This window comes from Condylura cristata, unplaced genomic scaffold (genome assembly GCF_000260355.1).
Source record: "Condylura cristata isolate star-nosed mole 26May11 unplaced genomic scaffold, ConCri1.0 scaffold00007, whole genome shotgun sequence".
In the NCBI taxonomy this organism is placed as follows: domain Eukaryota; kingdom Metazoa; phylum Chordata; class Mammalia; order Eulipotyphla; family Talpidae; genus Condylura; species Condylura cristata.
In genome coordinates this window covers 49,853,257-49,875,441 of record NW_004567108.1, presented here as the reverse complement: position 1 = coordinate 49,875,441, position 22,185 = coordinate 49,853,257, and the positions used below count along the sequence as shown (strand labels likewise).

The 22,185-nt window shown below is 37.8% G+C and overlaps 1 protein-coding gene across 1 annotated transcript in view; it reads right to left on the bottom strand.

The window, feature by feature from the left end:
* ARL15 (ADP-ribosylation factor-like 15) overlaps nucleotides 1-22,185 on the bottom strand; it is a 360,786-nt gene that overhangs the window by 219,875 nt on the left and 118,726 nt on the right. Inside the window, exons 2-3 of the mRNA XM_004678326.1 lie at nucleotides 19,308-19,452; nucleotides 4,492-4,551 (exon numbers count right to left, since the gene is read on the bottom strand). Coding sequence (XP_004678383.1) covers nucleotides 4,492-4,551; nucleotides 19,308-19,452 — 205 coding nt within the window. The remainder of the gene's footprint in view (nucleotides 1-4,491; nucleotides 4,552-19,307; nucleotides 19,453-22,185) is intronic.

Below are 22,185 nucleotides of genomic sequence, written 5' to 3'. Positions count from 1 at the left end.
TCACCTGGTCTGTGAAGGAGAGGAATGGTGGCAAGAAAAAAAAGCAATCAATGAGTCATTTGTGTAACGTTAGGATTTCAGAAAAGGCTTTTATGAAAAGGTGTTTTTGTTCCCCTTCCTCCCCCACTCCCCACCCTCTCCTGTGAGTTGTCAGGAGGGCACAGAGTAGTGAGGGTACAATTATAGTAAAATAAATCTTTAAAAATGTGAGATATGAACCAGCTAATCTTTAGTATTTGACCTATACTAACTAATTTAGTCTGCACCAGGATTCTATGACATAGAACTACTATTTCCACATTTTACAGATAAGGAAATAAAGATAGAGGAGGTCAACTAGCCTAGACTCATACTGGCTGGGCTTATGAAGTAAATCTTGGGGAAGAAGGGGAATTCCCTGAAAAATTAATCTTTCTGTCTCTCCAGGATCCCTGACAGGTGTCTTGTATGACATCCAGAAAAATAATAACAATCAGGAACAAGACAAGCAGAGTAATTAATTAAAACTAACAGAAAAGGGATTTTAATTAGTTTCAATAACTAAAATACTCCCAGGTGAAAAAAGATGCAGGGGAAAAAAAAATAGCTCACTAAGCAGTAATACAGAATGCCCTTCAGAGGGATCACAATTCTTGCTGGATGGTATTTTAAAATTCCCTTCAGGTACAAAGGGATTAACCCAGAAATTTGTTCTAGGTTTATAAAAAGTAATATTTTGATTTAACTAAGGAAAACAAAAGTCTCTCCTAGCGCCTATTATCTAGTTTATGCAGAGCCTGTATTTGTCTTGATGCTCTATAACCTCCACCTCTTTCTGGAACTCAGTCTGGCATACAATATGTAATGCATGTTGAATGAATAAATGAAAGGTTAGGTCCTATAAAATTTTTTTTTTTTTTTAGCAGAGCAGGTGTCCATATTTATCCATGCATGTTAATGGAAATAATACTAGCAAATGAGAATGCTAAATTGTGTATCCAATGCTAATTAAAAAGCAGCAGCAGGGGGCCCTCCCTGGTGGTGCAATGGGTTAGGATGCAGCACTGCAAGCTAGCCATAGCATCTTCAGTCCCAGTTCGATCCCTGGCTCCGCGTTTGATCCCCGGCCCCGGAGGTGATCCACATGGCACAGCATACCTTTCCTGTCTCAACTGCTGCTCCCCTCAGCAGTGTACTTTGTCAATCTGCCTGTCCTGCTCCCTATTCTGTCCCTGGTGAAGCCTCTCACTGCCCCTGCATCTCTGGCTTGTACTTCAGTTCTGCATGTAAAAATAAATGAATCTAAAAAAAAAAGAAGCAGCAGCAAACATGTGGGAACACTTCCCTTAGGGCAGCGACTGGATAAATGCTTTATGTATAGAGCACAAGTACTTACACTGATCCCTACCTACTTCTCCAAATAATCTTGATCAAGTAACTCCATTAATCCATGTCCAAGGATCTTGTGTTTTGCTACTTTAAAATAAAAGTAGCATCTATTCTAGATATGAAGCTACAAAGACTAAATGAGGATAAATAGGGGGTGAGATGTAAGAATAAGGGAAAGTAGAAAATACAGAAGATAATCTAGAGTTCCAATTTCACAGAGAGAGATATAGAAGAATTTGATGGGTGTGACAGAAAAAGTTGAATCATTCTCAAAATAGAGAAAACAAAACTTGTTCATCAAATCAACAGGCTGCAGTAACAATGTCTACATTTGTATCAGCCCTTACTTTGTACTTTTTTTTTTTAAAGATTTATTTATTTGTGCATACAGAACTGGGGTACAGGCCAGAGGCTCAGGGGCGGCGAAAGGCTTCACCAGAGACAGAGAAGGGAACAGAACAGGCAGATAGACGAAGTACACTGCTGAGGGGAGCAGCGGGCGGGTCAGGAGAGGTCTGCTGCACCATGTGGTCACCTCCAGGGCAGGTGGGAATCGAACTCATGCGGAAGCGGCTTTAGATTCTCAGTGCTGTGCTTTAATCCGCTGTGCCACCAGGGAGGGCCTACTTTGTACTTTTTACATTTACTTCTCCCAATAATTTCATTCTTTTCAAAATTTCCATTAATTTCAACTATTTCCATGAATATCTCCATCTCTGATCCATGAGTTCCTTGAAGACAGAGACATATTTTAAAAAGCTTTTATTCCCAGCCCCAGAATCATGCTTGACACACAACAGTGCTAGAATGATTGTGTGATTTAAAAAAAAAAAAAGCCATAAGCTATTTTATGGGGATGGAATGGGAAATGGGATCAAAAACAGTGGGGGGAGGAAAGTACACTGGACTATAGTGATGGCACATGGGTGATTTGGTGATGGGAAGCCCACCAGGATTACCACTGAGATGGAAAAAAGGTACAAAATGATTTTAAAATAAGCTATTACTTTTTTAAAAAAAAAAAAGTCATAAGCAGAAAATTTTATGTGAGTTACAAGAGTTTTTACATGAAAGATGCAACAGTCTCTTGACAACGTTGGTCCTAATATACTCAACTCTGTCCTCTTAAATTTTCAAATTCTTGATCATACAACTTTCTTTCGAACACACTGATTTCAGTAAGTCATAATTCTCCCTAAATATCACATAGCTTGTAATAGGATGACTCTCTTAGTATGAAGATAACACTTTAATCATAGGAAAGCTTCACCATCAATGTGTTAGCCTACTTCTTAGCATTCTGAGCTGAGACATCACCTAGTGTCCAATCCTATTCCAGAATAGCTCATCAAAACATATTTGTTAAATAAAGGAATTAATGAATGAACCATCAAGGAAGGAACTCTCTCCACTGTTTGTATCTGAACAATTAGATTCTGCTCAAAAACTCACTTTTCCCTTAAAACCGCCTCTCGTCTATTAAAATGAGGGGTAAAAGAATCTGGTGCTCAGACTAGATATTTGTTCTTCAAAAACACATGCCCAAATCACTTATCATTAGCCTGGAACTGGTATACCTGTTCCAATCTCTGTTCTTTCAGCAAGATTAACTAGTGCTTGACCTTAGGCACCCTTCAGCCTCTAATTTGATCAAATAGCATGCTAAATTTTAGTGGCACAAGGCCAAAGTTGTAATAGCTTTCTTGAAGTATTCACTTTCTACAACTGTCTGACACATTCAATAATATCATGCAACAAAACACCCATAATCAACAACTTATCAATTAATTAATAGTTTCTTACATCCAGAGTGTTCAATAAGTTTACTGTAAGTAATAAATTACTTACTACATATTAACCATATTTAAAAGCCAACACAATGCTCGCATTCTATGTTTTAGACTCAACGTATTTTCCTCACTAACATCCTGGTCCCTGAGATGCAAAGTCACCAATACCTGCAAAGTAAACATTAAAATATCTAACTGAAAAGAACACAGCCTTCTAATATTTTTGTATAAAAATTATTCTATTACAGGAACATTCATGTTTATGATTTTGCACTCAAATGAGAAAACCTAAGAAAATCAGAATTTGCCAACCATGGTTGATTTTAAATATTACAGCTACAAAAGTGAAAGTTAGCTATAAAACAAACTTAGTATTTATATTTGTCCTAGATGTAGCAAACAAACAACAAAAGGATCAATCAATATTAGACTTTTAAAAAATGTTTTAAAAATATGGTATCAAACACCATTAAAATGACATAATGTTTGTGCTTCAATTTTATCAAATTAAAAATAGGTCACAGAATAAACTTAAAAAAAAAAAAAAAAAGGAACCACAACAACCCCAAAAGCGAAAGGCCAATGTTACAGAATGGTTAAAGAGATGGAAGAGAACCTTCTTCTATTACATTAAATTCACCAATATTATACTCAACTCTGGAGCACTTGCCATTTTCCTGCACCATTAGAGAATTTAGTAGGTTCACTGAATTGACTGATTTCTTTGTTAACCTATTTACATGGGTTAAGACCCTGACTGACATAAAACACAACCAAAAAATCCCAGACAGAGAGGGTAATGAAAGACTGAGTGATGAATAGTTTGGGGTGCAGCCTATCCAATAAATGTGCTTGGCCAGTAAAGAACCCGCTGGCAAAGATTTATTAACAGAACAAATACATTCTAAAAAGACCTAATACCATAAAACCTGCAGTATAAATACAAACTGCTCTAAAATACAGGGGGTTTTTGTGCTGCATAATGTACAACTTACTTTGTATGATTGTATTAAAATTCTCTTCATATTTTTCACTCTAGAATAAACCTTTTGGAAAAACAAAATCAAAGCGTATAGTGTATAAAACGGCGTCAGTAGTATAATTCTTTAATTCATATAAAAGAAAACAAAATTTATATTAGTTAGAATTCTTCAAACAACCTTTAAATCATATGTAAGGAGAAAGATATTTCCAGGACTTGCATTATCAAGAGAAAAGGGGAAAATGGAACACCTACTAGAATAATAAATCATCATGTTCTAGCTATAAGCATTGCATTAATATATTATGGATAAAAGTTAGTCAGACATAGAAATAATTTTAAATGATATACCTCCAAGTTCTTTTACATTCAAGATGGCATTCTGGAATGGCACTGCTTTTATACTAAAACCTAAAAATTAGAAAACAAAAATACAAAAATGATTAGCAATCTAACTTTAAAAATCTACATGATGCTCAAACCCTCTTTGTAGTGCAAATTAAGTTACTTTTCATAGCTGAAATTTACAATAGATACAATTTCCAAGATAAATTGATAACTCAATATTACCTATTATTTTTTAAGACATAGTTGTGTATTGCAGCAAACTATTGCCTCCTTCTTCAAAACACTGCTTTGTTCTGTTATATATACTGTTACCTTGTAAATTTACCCTATTATAAAAAAAAGCATTTAAAAGTATAGAGAAACTTCAAGAAAATATTAAATCTACAAGGATTCTTGCATTTAACATATTCCTAAAGTTAATTTTCTTTCACATATAACTCAGCAACCATGGAGATTAAGGTAAATTACAAATCAAATATATTAAGAGTTATATAGTTTTTATGCTAGAGTTTTTTTCAAGAATATGGTTAATGTCACATATTTTAAGTGTAATCATAATTATCTATGTATAAGTAATCACCCTACAATACATGCAATTAATGATTTCCATGATAAAAATATAGTCAGAGTAATTTTATAATTATGTATTTAAGACTTATTATCAATGAAGTCATGACTGTCTTGAGCTTATCAGGTGTATAGGTTTTAACATAAGTGTGTCAGCTGCAACATATGAGTATCCATCTACCTGTACACACATGCGCACGCACACACATGCATACAGTAACTATTTTGTAAAGGATCCACCAAAAAAATTTATAATAATGATTCCTTGGAGAACTGGGGTTCTACAGATATTAAATACATTTATTCATTTGAATGTTTTACCACATACAAGGACTTCATTTTCTAATTAATAGCCCCACCAATCTTTAGAAGTCGATTTAGTCAATGAGTTCTGAACATTTACTCAATTTAAAGGTTTTAAGTATCATTTAATATATAAGATCACAGATTAAATACAACACAGTCCCTTTTTAGAGAAATTATTGACACAGGGAAAGAGAAGACAGAAATACTTTTCATTTGTAGCCAGTTATAAGTGCCCAGAAAGGTAAAATATTATAAAGTCTGATGTGGATAAGACCAATTCCATTACATGGTTTTGCTTTGTGTTATAAAAAAGGAGATCAATATTACCTCTTTATAGTCCACCTTTTCATTACCTGTCCATTGCTGTGTACTGTTCCAGCACATACAGATTCTATGTAAGATCTTCTATTTAAGGCAGTGAGTATCAAATGGTTAAAAAGTGACTTTGGAGTCAGACAGGATAGGTTTAAATAAGCCCTGCAGGGCCCTCCCTGGTGGCGCAGCAGGTTAAAGCCCAGCACTGAGAAACTGAAGCCACTTCCGCATCAGTTCAATTCCTGCCTGCCCCGGAGGTGACCACATGGTGTGGCAGACCTCTCCTGACCCGCCCGCTGCTCCCCTCAGCAGTGTACTTCGTCGATCTGCCTGTTCTGCCTCCCGCTCTGTCTCTGGTGAATCCTCTCACCCTCCGCATCTCTGGCCTGTACCCCAGTTCTGTACGAATAAATAAATCTTTAAAAAAATAAATAAATAAATAAATAAGCCCTGCAAATGTGCACAGCCTTGGTTTCCGTTAGCTGTAAACCAGGAAAGATAGTATATACCTCGTAGGGTTGTTTTCTTTTCTTTCTTTCTTTCTTTTTTTTTTTTTTTAAAGATTTATTGGTTTGTGCATACAGAACTGGAGTACAGGCCAGAGGTGCAGGGGTGGTGAGAGGATTCACCCGAGATAGAGTGGGGAGCAGAACAGAGAGATCGATGAAGTACACTAGTGAGCGGAGCAGTGGGCACATCAGGAGAGGCCTGTTGTGCCATGTGGGTCACCTCCAGGGGACAGGAGGGGACTGAACTCATGCAGTAGTGGCTTAAGCTTCTCAGTGCTGTGCTTTAACCCACTACGCCACCAGGGAGGGCCCTCCTAGGGTTGTTTTAAGGATGAGATAATAAATGTATTTGTATCAGTGCTGGTATAAGTAAGCACACTATATATGACTGCTTACATTTCAGTTCAATCAGTACTTTATTGTTGATATTTGATCATTAGGTGTACAAGCCTCCTGCCTGCCTGAATATATTAAGACTCAAAGACAGAAATTGTGGTTTTGAATTAATGAAAAGTACTTTTGATAGAAAATGGAAATATGAACAGTTGAAATTTATTGTACACAATATATATGTTCATACAGCTGTCTAAGAATCTTCCAAACATACCCACTCCTGTATAGGTTTAATGCAAATTGAAACACTCGGCACAACATTGTAGTTAATGGTGCATGCAGTCACTGAATCTTAGTAAAATAGCAGGAGGAATGAAGAGGCAGCCACATGTGGCTAAAACATTGGCAGGTACTTACGCCTGCAGGAAAGCCTCTCCAGGTGTCTGGCCTCTGGGAAATTAAGGAAAGTCAGTGCCAATCACAATACTCCTGCTGGCACTGAAATTCGCCTGCAGGAGAACTGGATAGTTGAATGTATCTACCTACCTCGCAGGCATGCTATATGGATTAAAAGGCATTGATTGTGAAATCTTGAAAATGAAAAGCCCTATGCAAATGTGAAATAGTCTATTAGTGGTTATGTTCAGGACAACTCAAGTAAGGGTTTTCCAGAGAAATGGGACATGCCCCAACTATGCAAAAGAAATAGTTCTGGAGCACACCAGCAATGTTTAATCTGCTCTGAGTCTTAAAGCTGACATACTGATATGCAGGCACCCAAAAGGAAGTAATATTCTTCCAGAAATTGCCACACCCATATGCAAAATACATTTTTTGAAATTTATTAATCCCACAGGCAGATCATATCATTGTTACCATCCTTAATTCCTACACAGACTTACAATAAACTGACTACAAAAATGTTCTCAAATGTTCATGCTAAGCAGAGTAACTCAGCAATGTTATTTATAGGCATATAAATGTTTCTGCAGAATACTCATAAATGTTTCCTTTCCAAACAGAACATGTGTGACTAGATTTATATTGCAAAGGTATATACAGTCTTCCATTTTGCTGTCTTCATATTATTTTTACAGTATAGCTGTGGTAATTAATGTTCAGAAGACAAAACCTGGAAAATCTGTCTAGAAAATAAGAAAGTATATTATTCATGGGGGAAAAGAAACACTTGAAATGCTCATAAGGCTTAAAGAGAATTAAAATTTAGAGTCACACTTTCAGTGTACCAGAAGGGCAATTAAGAAAGGCAACTATCATATCAATTGTATTTTATTCCTTTATATTACATTGGGTGAGGTCAAATGGGAAAAAAAATTTTTTTAAGAACTATTTACTTATGCATACAGAAGTGGGATATAAGCCAGAGGTGCAGGGGTGGTGAGAGGCTTCACCAGAGAGACAAAGTGGAGAGCAGAACAGGCAAACTGATGAAGTACACTGCTGAGGGGAGCAGCGGGCAGCTCAGGAGAGGTCTGCTGTACCATATGGATCACCTCTCGGGCGGGGACTGAACTCATGCTGAAGTTACTTTAGCTTCTTAGTGCTGTGCTTTAACAGGCTGTGCCACCAGGGAGGGACCATAAAGTGGTTCTTTTAAAAGATTTATTTATGCATAAAAGAACTAGGGTGTAGGCCAGAGGTGGGGGTGGGGAGGGGAATTGAAAGGATTCACCAGAGACACAGTGGGGAGCAGGACAGGCAGTTGACTGACTTACACCACTTTTGGGGGATATTGGGGGGAAGGAAAGGAAAGTTCTGCTGTGCCATATGGGTCAGCTCCCTGGCTGGAGAATGAACTTATGCATCAGTCGCTGTGGATTGTTTCATAATGCTGAGAGTTAACCCCTTGTACCACCAGAGAGGCCCTAAAGTGTTTTTTTAATAAAACTAAAAACCAAGAATACTAATTGTCACCAAAGGATTAATAGATGCTTTAAATTATTCCCAGTCAAAATTATATGTGGCCTCCAGTTCTCATATATTATGAAAGTAGTGGTAAAAATAATACCTACAGTAGCAGGTATCAAAAACATTTATTGAGACTTCCATAAACTAAATATTTAGTCTTCCTCAACACTTCTATCTATCTCTTGTAACCCCAGTCACTCACCAAGACCATCAATTCTATGCTCTAACTAGTTCTCAAGTATATTTAGCTTTCCCTATACTCACTGCACAAGTTCAGTCAAACCACTGCCACTTGGACAGCTCCAAGAAACTCCTAACTAAAAACTCTGCATGAATTACTGAGCTCCTTGATCATCTCTACACATGAGAAGTGATCTTCCCAAAATACTGTTCACATCACTCCCCTAGTTAAAGTTCTTCTCTCAGCTTCTCCCTTGGGATAGTTTGAAAAACCTAACAAGGTCCCATTTGATCCGGTTCCTCTCACCTTCTCTAAGCTTACTAGTACTATCTCCCCCTCAGTTACAGTGTTCAGTTCCTAAAATAAGCTATTCTTACTCCATCTCAGGGCACTTGTACATATTGCTCCGTAACATTTCTTTAAATTCTGCTGGCAATCTCTTTATTCATCGTGGTGGCGTTTTAACGTCACTTCTTCAGGCAAGCTTTCTCTGGTGCCCTTAAAATAGATTCATTTTGTTTTTCCAGCCTATAAGTCTTCTTTGTGACTTTCAAAGTTATAATTACAGATTGGTTTATTTATTTGTTGTGTTTGTGCTCTAGCTAATCTCAAGGATCCATAATGTCACTTTGCAAATGTTGTCAATTAGTAAGAAAGATACATGAAAACTAAAGAAACTTCAAAGAAAAATATTAAATCTCAGGACTTCTGTATCTAACTCTGAGAGTAAATTTTCTCTCACACATGACTCAGAAACCCTAGTATGTCAGTCATAGTCACACAACAGAATCTTAATGTTTGCTTAAAGATTCATGCTAAGGGTTTATATAATTATGTGTCACTTAACAATGGCATACATTCTGAGAGAGCCTTGTTACCTGACTTCACCATTGCACAAAATGCCATGAAGTATCCTTATACAAACCTAGAGGGTCTAGCTTACTACATAGGGACCACCATCAATTAGATAGGATTCTTTGTTGACCAAAACATTGTTATGTGATGCATGAATGAGTCTATTTCTAATTTAACTTTAACTAAATCTTAAAGTAATGACTGTACTACTGTTCCAGGAGAGATGTGAAGAACCTTGCCCAAAATACTAAGTGTCATCAATATTTTCAAAATCTGAAACCAGGTCTCATCATCAAAACCCTACATTATAGACTATAATACGGCCTCTACTACTCCAAGCTACAAAATTCATTTATTTTGTCCAGTTTTGAGCCTAAATACTAATGGAGCTGATTGGGGGGAAAAACAATTAAGCCCATCATTTATTTTCCCTCCCATTTATAAATAATCCAACAAAGAAACAAAGTAAGTCTTCAAATTTATACTACATTGCCTTCATATTCATGGAATAATAATAATAGCACGTATTTAGAAAAGTACATTTTAATCGACTTTATTAATAAAGTTAGGATTTTTGGAGAGAGCAGCATCCAGCTGACTCAACCATGACAGTAGCCCCATTCTGTTGTTTCTTCCAAAAGTAGGTATCCTCAGATTCCCTCCACCAGGAGTTGATGTGCGGATATAACAAGAGCTGTCCCAGAAGTCCTAGCCACAGCTTTTAGACTTGCCAGCTACACTTTTTTTCTTGAACTTAAATCCCTCTTCTACAAGATGAGTGCACTAGATCAGCTCCTTAAAATTTCCTCTAAAATTAGGATTCTATTATTTATACTAAACAAGAAGGAAATAACAGTAACAACTGAGTCAATCATCAAAGGCCTCTAGTATTTGGCTGAAGGCCTCAGGGGTAGGTCTCTCCAGGCTCCTTTCAAATAATCTGATGGCTAAAGCTTAAATTATGCAGTCATTTTTTCCTGGCCTATCTAAATTACATTAGTAAGACTGAAACCTCCCCTAAGATTTAACCCCACAAACTTTAATAAATATGTGACTTTGTAACTCTTTGGGGAAATATTTGTTTGCACAGACGTTTAATTTTGGGTTTTCAGTCCTTAAATCCAACAAAGACTCTGATACATAGGAACTGGGTTTGAAATATTTTTTTTTTATGCAAAGGCAGCATTCCTGGAATTGTAACAAACTTAACTTGGGAAGAAGGCTAGTCTATTTTTACTCATTGTGTGGAACACATGAGTATTTTACAGATCAACCTCCTCCCCTGACTCCACAACAGGCAAGAATTTGCACATAAACATGCCAATACTTGTTGTGTGCTGATATCCTTGGGTCACTCCAAGAACTGCTGAACTTTCAGAAAGAAAATCCACAGGTTGGGTGGTCTTTGACCTCAACCAAGGGCATAATTTGGCCATGAGAGTTTTCTGGTGTTTAGACAAGGGTCTAGTGAAATTCTAAATATGATTTCAAAATCATAAAAAGGAAATTTAATCCAATGACATTTATAAAACAGTCCTTTAGCAGATACCAAAATGTGACTTTCTAATTTGTTTTTTTGTTGTTGACTCAATACACATGCAGCTAACACTAACGTTAATTAAAGCCTCATACAAATCTTCATTGACTTTATGTAGAGTTCTTTCAAATTATCATGATTTTTTTTTTTACTATTGTAACTGAATGACATACTACTTGACAGTGTTTCAAATGCAGTAGTAATAAATCCCTAAAATATGTTAGGCCTTTTTCAGTTCCACGTGTTCAATTTTCTGTCACTTGTACTTCATGTTACACCAATGTACTATCATGAACTCTGTTTCTTGCTTAAAAAGAAATAAGGCATTATTTATGTAATGTACAGGCTAACAATCTCTTTTATCAACAAGTTATTTGTGCATGTATCAGTCAAGAAATTCATTTCCTCCTCTTTCTAGAACAAGGTGCATCTTATCTGTGTTTCTTTCCTACCCATAGGATCTGCTTCCGGAAGGACTTCTTGGGCCCTTTAAGGTATTGATACTATAACTATCTTTTTATAATTATGTCGCAAGTTAAAAAGTTATTGAAGTTACATTCTAGCCCTGCTGAAATTGGGTGGAAATGTTTTTCTTTTAGTATGTTTTCATCTTAAGAAACCAATTCTCAAGATAGATTCTTTTTTCAACTGCTAACAACTCTCCCAACAAATATTTCATTTAAGTTGACTTAAGAGAAATAATTTGAAAGGCTAAAATTTCACACAATTCAGGCATACAAGGCACATTATTATTTTTATGTATTCTCTGTATTTTTAATTCAAAATTAAGCTGTGCAAAACAGCTTAATTTTACAAATGAATGTAAACTGAATTTTCCTCAATGGAAGACTATAAATATTTTCCAACCTATAATCATTTCTACTTGAGGTACTATAACTTAACAAACTTCTTTGAAGTCAATGAAATTATTTGTTATACAAATTGTTGCAAGACATTGTTGTACATATAGTTTCGTAAAAGCTACATGTTTTTAAAAAATTAGCACAATTATTAGATAAAGGAATATGAGTATTTTGGTAACTTCTTATCTATATTAATAAATACTTTTGAAGAAAAGGGACACACCAATCACAATGCCACCATCAATGCATGCACATACCAAAGCCACCACATTTATACCATCACTAGGTCTCTTAAAATCAAACACATTTTGGTAAATTTAAGAATAAATTCACTGGTCAAGTTGAGTTTGTAGTAAAGTTAAACATCTGGTGAAGTTAAACTTTTCCATATATGTATTAACGATTTATCTTTTTATGAATTATCTACTTGCAGGCTTAATTTACTGATCACCTTCTAGATACTATTTATAAATGCGATTGAATTGTCTAAATGGAACAGCCATAAATTCTTCTCTGTAATATGTGATAGAAAGAATTCTCAATAGTCGTGTTTTCTTCTTCTATTTGTCTTGTTAATTTTAGCTTTCCAGTAATTTCTAAATTTGTATATTGCTGTTTCCTGATCTTTTCCTCTGTCAATGATCCTCCTAAGGCCACCTGTAGCTATTCTCCCATCTTCTAGATTGAATTTTCACATGCACACATAGCTTTCTGACGTCCTCATTTCTTCTACTTGCCTCTTCTTGCCATTGGACTGTGTTATTACATTAGTACTTTCCTTCTACGTCCTTTGTTCATTAGTTATGTGCATCTATATATGTCTGCTAGGAATAGCAAAACCTCAGTATAAGTTAGACATGACAGTAATGCCCATCTTGTGCTTTGCTGTGACTGGTTTTGTGAGTACTCTGATAACCAAACAGCTTGCCTCTCCTCATTCATCACTAACTTGTTCTATGAATTTCTTGCCTACCTTCATTAGTTACAGTGCACACATGGGCTCCACCAAAAAGCATCTACCTTTTCTTATCTATATGCTTACTTCATGCCTTCCATGTTCAACTCTGTCCTGAAGTTTTCACTGAATCACAGGTAGCCTCAACTTTGCTAATACGTCTTCTCTGGGTTTCAACATTTTCTTGCACACTCTTCCCTCCACCCTCCACTAGGAACTAGAGCTTTTCTTCCCAAATCGGTGCAACTGATAAGGATAAGTTTTCCTTCCTTATGAGGCTATCCAAAAATATCTAGCAACTGCCCATCACAGAAACATCTAGAATCATAGTTTACCGCATATTGGGCACCATGGCTCAACCAAGTTGACACATAGAATTAACCAACACTAACACTGCTTTTGAGCCAATTTTATTATGATGTGCCTTAGTGTTCTGCTCATGTCTCAGGTGTGTTTTGGATTCAGTGAACTTTTTTTTTTTTTTTAAAGATTTATTTATTTGTACATACAGAAGTGGGGTACACAGGCCAGAGGCTCAGGGGCGGTGAGAGGCTTCACCAGAGACAGAGCGGGGAACAGAACAGGCAGATCTACGAAGTACACTGCTGAGGGGAGCAGTGGGCGGGTCAGGAGAGGTCTGCCACACCATGTGGTCACCTCCGGGGCAGGCGGGAATTGAACTCATGCGGAAGCGGCTTTAGATTCTCAGTGCAGTGCTTTAACCCGCTGCGCCACCAGGGAGGGCCGGATTCAGTGAACTTTTAAGATCAGTTGTTTGTAGTTTCCGTTAAGTTTGACATGTTTAAGCCATTGTTTCTTCAAATATTTTCAGTCCTTTTCTCACTCCCCAACTTCACCAACTCCAATTAATAACGTTAAGTGAATTGAAGTTGTCCCACAGCTCACTGATGGTCCTTGTGTTCCCTTTCTGTTCCCTTCTTTATTTTATAGTTTCAAAGGCCAGTGTCTTTAAGGTCATTAATCTTTTTTTTTTCCCCTGCAATATCTGACTTGCAATTAATCCTATCGAGTGCATATTTCATCTCAGAATTACCATTTTATTCAGGTCTTTAAAAAATATCATCCATGTTTCAATTTTACAAACAGAATTTAGTTACAGTGGCAATTTTAATGTCCATCTTTGCTTAATTCAAATATCTTTGTTGGTTCTAAATCAGTTTCACTTGATTATTATCATTATGAATCATGCTTTTGTGCCTCATTGCATGCCTGGAAATCTTTGATATACTGTAAGTTTTACCTTGTTAAGTGTGGAATTGTGTTTTTATCAGCTTAGAGATACTGAGTGTTGGGTGGTTCCAAGGGCAAGACTTTGCTGAGTACCCTACTGCTATCATGTGAATTCTGACTTATCCACTCTAGCTGGTGGAAACAGAGGTAAAGCTCATGCCTGTGTGAACACTAGTCACTGTTTCCTCTAACCCTTTCAAATAAATTGTTCATGTTCTAGCCTTGGGTAGTTTCCTCAGTGAAGGCACTGAGTACTTTCCTAGACACAAAAGGCAATGTTCTCTGCAGAATGCTGGAGTTTTTCCTCACTGTATCAATCTCTCCTCTCTGGTATGAGGTTGTTTGATGCTACCTGCCTTATTTGCTTTGACACTAAGCTCCATCATTGCTGAAAGTATACTAAGTCCAACCTCAGATCCTCAGTTCCCTCTGAACAGTTCATGGCCTGGAAACTCACACATGGCAATGGGCTGGGGGGCAATTGTAGGCTCACCTCATTTGTTTCTCATCTCTCTTTCAGGGATTTCACTTTCTTACAATCTGGTTCACACACATTTTCTTGAGTCTGTTGTTGTTTCAGGTGGGAGCATAAACTATTATGGTATTTCAAGAATGGAGAAGCTTCATCCATTCCTGCACTTTCCACCTCTCTGGAGTATCCTCAGGCTTTCCTCCTTCCCTGATCACCATCCTCACATCTCTGCCCACTAAGATGCTCCTATTCCCTTATTACTGCTTGGTCTATTTCTCTCTGCCTTTCTGAAAAAGTAGCTTATGTGCAATCTTACCTAAGGAGTAAAATGAATAGTCTATACCTCATTCCCTCTGCCTGTTCACTATCCTCTCATTTCTACCCTAACACTCTAGTCACCTGTCCCACCTTGGATCATTAATAACAGTGTCATCACAGCCAATGGTCCCTTCTCACACTATAGACTTATGTTTGTGTTATTTAACTCTGGTTCTTTGACCTAGTGCTCATATTTGATTTCCTGACTTAAATTTCCTTGTCAAATGCTAAATGTAAGCTCCAAAGGGCAGGAAATTTTGTTTGGTTTATTAACTGGTGCATCCTCAGTTCCTAAATCAGTCGCAGTCTCATTAAAAGCAATAAATCTGGAAAGAATGAATAAAATAGTTGGTGCTTAAAGCTTGTGTTCCCTCAATCTACCCATCCAATTCAACAATTAAACAATCCCATCCAAATCCAACAATTCAGTTGTCTCCTAACCATATATCTCTATTTCCCAATTCTACAAATGCTTGTCTTTTTGGCATCTGGATCACTGTTGGAAGTTCTGCCAACACCTCAAAATTAACATGTCTAAAACCAAGCTCATTATCTCTTATCTTAAAACTGTCTGTCATGTTTTCTCTACTTTTTATAATTCACTCAATCACCAGGCCATAAATAATCATCCTGGATTATTTTCATTTTCTTTCCTGTCTATTATTCATTATCTGTCACATCTACATCTAACTCTATATTCTCACCTTATAGGCTCTGCTGAGACACTTCTCCATATTCCAGATCTCTCTTGAAAGCTTTTCTAGTTACCTCAGGTTACACTGCACCTGATAACACTGTGTCCTGAGATTTGACCTAATAGAACAACCAATGTTTCTCTGAATGCTTTCCATGCTTTTTGTCTTTACTCACTCTATTCTTCTCAACTTATCTCTTAACCATCACATGAGGCCCTATTCAAGTGTAATGTTCTTAAAGCCTTTTTCAGTCTCCCAGATAGGACAATCACTACTTTTAATGCCCATATTTATACCATCAAGTATACCACATATAACATTCTCTTTTAGCACCTGACATATAGTAAACATTGAATAAATGCAAACTTTATCATTAGAAAAACCTATCTTCCTAAGGTATCATTCTTGGTGGCAGAGACCTCCAAACAGGCACTGTGCCTGGTTCAGCATGGCAAGTCAAAGAACTTGACATACAAAATATGATATTTAATTTAATATCTAATTCATCAGAAAATCAGGTAGCAAATGGCCAGCAGGTAGATGAAAAAATGTTCAACATCACTTATAATCAGGGAAATGCAAATCAAAACCACAATGAGTAAACACCTTAAACCAGTGAGAATGGCACATATCAAAAAATTTAGCAACAATAAATTTAGCAAGTACGTGGAGAAAAAGAAACTCTCCTATACTGCCAGTGCAAACTGGTACAACCACTATGGAAAGTTGTCTGGAGGTCTCAGACTACTAAAAGTGGAGCTACCATATGACCTAGCATTCCTAGGTATTTACATAAAGGACACAAAAACATTAATTCAAAAGTATACCTGTACCCTCCATGTTTATCACAACACTATTTACAATAGGTAAGACTTGGAAACAACCCAAATGCCCCAAAATAAATGACTGGATCAAGAAGATGTGATACATACACACACACATACACACACGCACATATATATATACATATATATGCACATGCACATACACTACACACAAACACACATATTTTACATATGTATATATATTACACACACACACAATGAAATACTATTTAGCAATCAAAAAAAGATAAACACATGCCATTGTCAGCAACAGGGATGTAGCTAGAAGGGATTATGCTCAGTAAAATAAGTCAGAAGGAAAAAGAAAAATATCAGATGGCTTCACTTATAGGAGGAATATAAGGGAACCGAATAAGGCAAAAATAGTAACAATAAAAAGAACACAACACAACAAAACAAAAATAATCAGACAACTATGAATCGGAGTTCTGCAGGAGAGATGGAGGGAGAGAGATCGGAATGAGGGCAGTAAGCACCATGAAGGACTATGGTGATGATACGTGGGTGAACTGATGGTGGGAATTCTATGGGGACTATATCTGAGAGAAAGCAAAAAATGTAAAAAAAATAATAATAATAATAATGATGCAAAGTATATATAAATGAATAAATTATTAAGAATGAATGAAAGAAATCCTAAGCCTTATGTACCATTAAAGTTCATTTAAAGACCTAAACTGGCCTCCTACTTGTCACTACCTATATGACAATGGCCATGTCAACAAAACTTTGTGCTTCAGGTGATTAAAAGAACATGGAAAAAGACTCTTATTTACCATATATGAGGTCCATGGAGGTATGGAACTTTATTAAAAACATATGGATTCAATTTACTATTGTCTGCTAATTCACTCAACAAGCCTCTTTAGTTCTGTCTAAGCTTAGCTACAGTGCCAGGCTCTGGCTGCATACAGCCAAGTAAACTGTTCTATCTGCCCACAGGCATTTCATCCCTGGCTGAGGAGATAGACATGTAAACAGCAAGCAGTAAATGGCAGAAACAGACAACATGCAATGGTGACACAGGAGTGCTCCCTCTGTCTGGAGCAAAGGATGGTATTAAGGAATGGTTGCACAAGGGGGCCTCTGAGGGCCTACCAGTCACCATGAAGCCTCCCTCTTTTCCTTATCCTAGAATCAAGTTGTCTCTGTCTCTTTACAGATCCATTTTCATCTCTATAATTCTAAAATCTGAAAAGCTCTCAAAACTTGAACTTTTTCCCTAGCTTACTTGGTGGCAAAATCTGAACTGAACTGATATAATATGGTCATCAATATTTTTCCTATATATTGAAAGTGCTAGTAAATAATTTCATCATCCACCTATCACCAAAGCTAGGGCCTGAGTCACGCTTGGTGTTTTTTTCTCTTTCTCACCCTCCAAATCCAACTGGCCACCATATTTTCTCACTTATAGAAGTACCTTATCTATTACCTCTCTGTCTCTCTGTTTCTTTCTCTCTCATCACTACCTCAGTTAACAGCTAGAGTACATCCCCCAGTACAGCCTTACATCATGGCTACTGTGATATCTGATCATAAGTTTTCATGTTTAAATACTCTAACATCTCTACTACCTAATGGAAAAGGTCAAATTCCAGAGCAAGACAGAAAAAGTTTGCCAAGAATGGGTCACTGCCTTATTCTTACAATTAGTCTCCTGACATTTTACTAGCTGTGCATTAAAGCCACACAGAAATGTGGTCCCCAGAAGGTGCCAATCAGGTCCCTTGCCTTCACACAAGCTTTCCTTCTACCCAGAAATCCTTTCTTTGTCCATTTCATTTTCATTTCTGCTTGGCTGCTAGGCTTATTCATCTTAAGATTCTATGTAGAAAACTCCTCCATGCACTGTTCCCATCCCCTATCCAAGCAACACAGATGGATGGCTTCTCCTCCTCCATGTATTTCTAGACATGAACTATGTGGCTAGCAGACTCAGTCTCCTAGCATATGCCATGGTCATTGCTAGTCCTAGTTCTAATACTAGAACAGCACACTGTAGTGTTCAGAACCAGTGAGCTGACTACCAGTCTGTTCAACTTGCCCAGACAAAGTCTCAGCTCATACTTCCTCCTTATCAGCTCTCCTCCCATAGCAGCTGTCTTCATCTCCTACCACTGTTTTTCCATTATTTTTTCTAATTTACGTTTTCCATCCTCCTTCATTGTTAGAAGAGAAAGCAGCAACATTTGCAGAGTAACAAAACCCCTCAGTAGCACTAGTGATATTTGAGGCAAGATAGTTTCTCGGAGGGGGGGTTGGGGGAGGTGAGGGGCGGGATTCCTGTCCTGCACACTGTAGAGTGTTCAGTAGTATCCCTGGTCTCTACCCAACAGATCTCAGTGCCACCCTTCTCTTCCTCCAGTTGTGACAAACAAAATGTCTTGAGATGTTGCCAAATCTCCTGAGAGGTGAAATCTCTGGATTGAGAAATACTGCCTCCATCAACATTTTTCGGTCATCTCAGGAAACAGTATGGCAAACGTAGTCAATGGCTTCTGCCCCACTCACCTCTTGGTGTACTATCTGGGGAGTACATGACTGACACAAGTAGGCTGGAGTGACAATGGAAGGGAGGGTGAGATTCCAGGGAGCCAAGGTGAATTCGACAGTTACAGCCCTAGAAGTCCAGGGTTCATGCTTCATTGGTTTTCATTTTTCCTGAGCTTGACTTACTTAGTGGCATTGAAATGACCAACTAGAGTGGTACAGGGATCATCCAGTCAAAGCTATTAAAAACCTTTTTTTGCAAAATAGAATACCCAAAAGTGAAATAAACTGACTAAAGCATTTAGCCATAAATAAGACAGAGGGTCCTCCAATAGCATGAGAAAAAGGAATCTCTTGAGAAAGCGAAAGGAGCAGGACTCTGGCCTATCACCTACCTGTGGTCGAGACGACGCTGTCGGGGCTTTCACTGCAGAGCTTCGATAACAGACTGGTCTTGCCAGAGCCGGTCAGGCCTATGCACACCAAGTCATATTCTGGCCGTGCAGGAGGTGGTCCCTTGCAGCAGAGTGCTCTAAAACACTGCCAAGAAAAGGGAAAATGAGAGTTGTTAAAATAAGACTGTGGACGCAATGCTTAGTAACATTTAAAATGGCTAAGCAGTAAGAAGTCATTCAACAACCTGTACACTATTAAGGATAAAGGTCATGTTAGGGTGGACAAACCAGAGGATATCAACTTAACCAAGTGATCAAAGTTAACATCCAGAGGCCTGAGACATTCAGGCAAATTTCATTTTAATAGGCTTCACTTTATTGCACGCTGGCGATACTGTGGTTATACAAATTAAAGGTAAAAACAGCAGCCTGCACAAGGCAAGTCTGTGGGTACCATTCTTCCAACAGCAGGTGTTCACTCTAAGTCTCTATGCCACATTTAATTAGGTATGTACATTTTTTTCAGACACATGTTATTGCACATTTAATAGACTACAGTGTCGTATAAATATAACTTTTATATACACTGGGGGACCAAAAATGTTGTGTGACTCACTTGATTATGCTGCTAGCTTTATTGTGGTCAACTGGAACTCAACCCACAACATCTCCAAGGTGTGTCTATATGGGCTTCATGCCTCTCCTCCTGCTGTGACAGGTGCACCACAAGGGGCCTGATGTCATTACACAGCTTCCTGCCCAAAATGCACAATCTGAATCTAAGTACCAGGGAATTTCAGCCAAGCCACTGTGAGCAGCATTCTGCCTAACAACTGGCCTGTTTGCCTCTAAAATTTCAATGTCTGAAAAATCAAAGAAAGGCTGTACAACTGTTCCAGGTTAGAGAAGCCTAAAACAACATGATAATGAAATGCAGCGCTTTGCTGGATCAGCTCCTGGATCAGGCTGGAAAAAGTGCCATAAATGAAATTATTGGGACGACAAGTGGATGAGAGCAGCAGAGATGCTGCATAAGGTTAAATGTGCTGGAGTCAATCATTATACTATGTTATGTAAGGAATGTCATTACTTTGAAAAAACATACACTCGGGTAACTGGAGGTGAAGAGTACCTGCAATTAACTGGCCAAGAAGAATTCTAAATCTCTATCTGCACTGCCATCTCCATGTCTATAGGATGAGGAGTGTCATAAAGCAAGCATGGCAGAATGTTAACAGCTGGTATGGCTAACTGAAGAGCCTCTGGAAAATTCCTTGTGTTTATCTGACAACTCTTTGATAATATCTCAAAATAAAAAGCTTTTAAAAATCATTAAGTAGAGTCCCTGTGCATATCACTGCCATCTTGACCTTTGTTAAGTGCTGCTTCAGATCAGCTGACCTCAGGGTATTAGGAAACGGTCACGTGGCATGTGCATTGCATGAACCCCAGCACCCCACAGGAGTGGAAGGCAAGGGCATTGGGGAGACTAGAAATCATCTGTGCAGTTTTTGATCTTTCTACTTATTTGACATCCATTTATTAGGGGCCAACTATGTGCCAAATGGTAGAGCCGCAAATATTTAAGCACTGAATAATTCAAGAGAAAAGGCAAAAAAGAGAGGGTGGGACCGAGAGGCAGACAGACTACTGGCTTCTAGGTCATCTGGAGATCATGAGAGAAGACCTGTAAAAAGCCTGTGCTAATTCTTCACACTGAGATAAAATCTGAGGCCTAATTGGCTGTCCTCCTCTCATAAATCAAGCTTGAGTATTTCTCTCCCCCACTTCTCATACCTAGTTAGTGAAGAAATTCATTCCATACAACCTCTGAAATAATACTGGAACTTGCCCACATCTCCCTAGCCCAGGCCACCATTACCTGTAGAATACCAATATTCTCCACTCATTCCAGGCCCTTTATTCATGTCCTCACTATTTTCCACATGGAAGCTACTGTGACTGGTTATAAAAATAAAATATAGTCATACCTACTTAACTCCTTTCAGTGGTTCTCCACTACTCTTGAGTCCAAATGCTTCCACGATCTGTAAGGCATTCCATGATATGCTCCACAGATCTCATATCCATCCTTTTCCTCTTAATACCCCTCTCACCAGTCAAGAAAACCCTGTTATACCTAAAGGCATTCAACATATGCTGTTCCCTCTTCCCCTAGCTCCCGACTTAGCTAAATTTTCATCAGCTTTTAGGTCTCAAATTAAGCAGCTCTTCCCTTGGGCCCACCTGCTCTAATCCTAAAAGTATATTAGCAATTCGGGTCATGTTCTCACAGCACATTTGTGAATTATAACAGACAATTTCTTTTTTCTATCACTAGACCGTGAGAACTGTATGTATCCACCTTCATCCCAGCATGTCCAGTGCTTAGCAGAGAATGTGGCATAGGACCTACCCCCAATGAATAAATGTTGAATGACATTTAAATGTCACCCAAGAAAAGAAAAAAATAAATAAAAGGCTAATAGGAAACTTGATCGGTCCTCTGTCTGGGCCCTCGATGCTCCAAAAAAACCATGCCAAAATAAGAAAGTCCCTGGTCTCCTTCACTTCAGTTCAGTGTCGGAAGTCAGCCCAGTTCTGAGAGTGATCTTGTTGTATAGGATCTACTTTTTCAGCATGCTAAGAAATTCTTCTTGTCCTAAATTCACTTGAAATTGCTTTTTAAGAGGTTCTGCCTACTTCTGGTAAACAATTCTATAACCATCTAGCTCATATTCTTCACAGATTTATTAAACTCTAATCATATTTCCTCTCAGTCTTTTCAACCCCAAGGAGTCCTAATTATTTCAATCTGCCTTCATATAGCAACCCCTCCCACCTCTTCATCATATTATTTGCTCTTCTTTGGCCTTAC